The sequence below is a fragment of the Ovis canadensis genome, chromosome 8 (assembly GCF_042477335.2).
Source record: "Ovis canadensis isolate MfBH-ARS-UI-01 breed Bighorn chromosome 8, ARS-UI_OviCan_v2, whole genome shotgun sequence".
NCBI classification, from domain to species: Eukaryota; Metazoa; Chordata; class Mammalia; order Artiodactyla; family Bovidae; genus Ovis; species Ovis canadensis.
In genome coordinates this window covers 48,990,443-48,993,069 of record NC_091252.1, presented here as the reverse complement: position 1 = coordinate 48,993,069, position 2,627 = coordinate 48,990,443, and the positions used below count along the sequence as shown (strand labels likewise).

Genomic DNA, 2,627 nt, shown 5'->3' with positions numbered 1-2,627 from the left:
AATCTGAATGGGGCGGGGGGGTGGAATCAGAGAACAGCTAAAAGGACTCCGCGCCCGGGAGGGGGGAGGAGGAGGGGGCATCTCTGCGCCAATCAGTGGCGCCGGCCTGGGAGGTTGCTAGCGGTATCCACGTAAATCAAAGGGCGCGGAGCCAATGGGAGGGGGTGGAGGGGGCGGGGCCCAGGCGCGTGCCGCTGCGAGCCGGCGCTGCCAAGAGAGCGGGAGAGAGCTGGAGAGAGCAGGGAGAGGGGGGAGCGCTGAGCTAGTCGGAGAGTGAGCGAGAGCAAGGAGGGAGAGGAGGAGAAAGAGAGCGAGGGCGGGCGGGCGGGAGGCGGCGGCGGCGGCAGTAATAGCAGGAGCAGCCACAGAAGGCGTCGGAGCGGGCGTCGGAGCTGCCTGCTGGCGGGGAGAGAGAGAGAGGAGAGAGACAGAAAGCAAGCGAGGAGAGGAGCCTGAGGCGAAAAAGTAACTGTCAAATGCGCGGCTCCTTTAACCGGAGCGCTCAGTCCGGCTCCGAGAGTCATGGCGACCGCAGCGTCTAACCACTACAGCCTGCTCACCTCCAGCGCCTCCATCGTGCACACCGAGCCGCCGGGCGGCATGCAGCAGGGCGCGGGGGGCTACCGCGAGGCGCAGAGCCTGGTGCAGGGCGACTACGGCGCGCTGCAGAGCAACGGGCACCCGCTCAGCCACGCTCACCAGTGGATCACCGCGCTGTCCCACGGCGGCGGCGGCGGGGGCGGTGGCGGCGGCGGCGGGGGCGGGGGTGGCGGCGGGGGCGGCGGCGACGGCTCCCCCTGGTCCACCAGCCCCCTGGGCCAGCCGGACATCAAGCCCTCGGTGGTGGTACAGCAGGGCGGCCGAGGCGACGAGCTGCACGGGCCGGGCACCCTGCAGCAGCAGCAGCAGCAACAACAACAACAGCAGCAGCAGCAGCAGCAGCAACAGCAGCAGCAGCGGCCACCGCATCTGGTGCACCACGCCGCCAACCACCACCCGGGGCCCGGGGCATGGCGGAGCGCAGCGGCTGCGGCGCACCTCCCGCCCTCCATGGGAGCGTCCAACGGCGGCTTGCTCTACACGCAGCCCAGCTTCACCGTGAACGGCATGCTGGGCGCCGGCGGGCAGCCGGCGGGGCTGCACCACCACGGCCTGCGGGACGCGCACGACGAACCGCACCACGCGGACCACCACCCGCACCCGCACTCGCACGCGCACCAGCAGCCACCGCCCCCGCCGCCCCCGCAGGGCCCGCCCGGCCACCCGGGCGCGCACCACGACCCGCACTCGGATGAGGACACGCCGACCTCGGATGACCTGGAGCAGTTCGCCAAGCAGTTCAAGCAGCGGCGGATCAAACTGGGATTTACCCAAGCGGACGTGGGGCTGGCGCTGGGCACCCTGTACGGCAACGTGTTCTCGCAGACCACCATCTGCAGGTTTGAGGCCCTGCAGCTGAGCTTCAAGAACATGTGCAAGCTGAAGCCTTTGTTGAACAAGTGGTTGGAGGAGGCGGACTCGTCCTCGGGCAGCCCCACGAGCATAGACAAGATCGCAGCGCAGGGGCGCAAGAGGAAAAAGCGGACCTCCATCGAGGTGAGCGTCAAGGGGGCTCTGGAGAGCCATTTCCTCAAATGCCCCAAGCCCTCGGCCCAGGAGATCACCTCCCTCGCGGACAGCTTACAGCTGGAGAAGGAGGTGGTGAGAGTTTGGTTTTGTAACAGGAGACAGAAAGAGAAAAGGATGACCCCTCCCGGAGGGACTCTGCCGGGCGCCGAGGATGTGTACGGGGGGAGTAGGGACACGCCACCACACCATGGGGTGCAGACACCCGTCCAGTGAACTCGAGCGGGAGGGGGAGGGGCAGAGCGCGGGGCTCCCCCTCCCCTTTGGTCCGCGGCCCTTTCCCGACCCCCTTGTTCCCTCTCTAACTTCTGATTGTTATTTTCTTTTTAATTATTATTTCCTCGTCCCTTAAAAAGAAAAAAAATAATAATAAGGAAAACAACTAAGGCACTGGACTATCCTTTAAACGGTAGCAGGTGTAATGATATGTTTTGACCTTTACAGACTAGTACCCAGGCAATGGAGTGGAGTGTCTCCTAGAGAGAGTGAGCAAAGTGTGTGTGTGTGTGTGTGTGTGTGTGTGAGAGAGAGAGAGAGAGAGAGAGAGAGAGAGAGAGAGAGAGAGAGAGAGATGGCGAGCACTGAGTTAAATACCTGGCAAAACTAAATAAATTACCAAAAAGAAAAAAAAAATCCACCAAACCGTAGTAAATACAAAACACAGCTCCTGATGCTCGGTGTTGGCACATGCTGCTGTGTTTATTCAATGTGGATCCCCATCAGGAAAGAGGGAAAAATACTTCCTTTGATATAGGCAAAACTTAACCACATAAATTTGCACTGCAGGAAAATTGAAGTTTACATGAATAAATTCACGAGCATGTTTTTTGTTTCTCCCACCGTTAATTTTGAAATTGCCGGGTTGGGTTTGGTTTGATTCCTGGGAGAGAGTTGAAGCCAGCTTTTGGCCACTCTCCATTTCTGATGCTCTTGTGTTACCCCTCCTTATTCTTACTGTTTGTGAACTTTGGTCACCTTCAGATCGCATCTCCTTACATTAG

General features: G+C 60.8%; 1 protein-coding gene across 1 annotated transcript; it reads left to right on the top strand.

The window, feature by feature from the left end:
• The first annotated feature begins 428 nt into the window (after window positions 1–428).
• POU3F2 (POU class 3 homeobox 2) lies at window positions 429–1,876 on the top strand. The gene has a single exon (XM_069598894.1). The coding sequence runs from the start codon at window positions 523–525 to the stop codon at window positions 1,840–1,842; it is 1,320 nt and encodes a 439-aa protein (XP_069454995.1). The 5' UTR covers window positions 429–522; the 3' UTR covers window positions 1,843–1,876.
• Window positions 1,877–2,627: the final 751 nt, after the last annotated feature.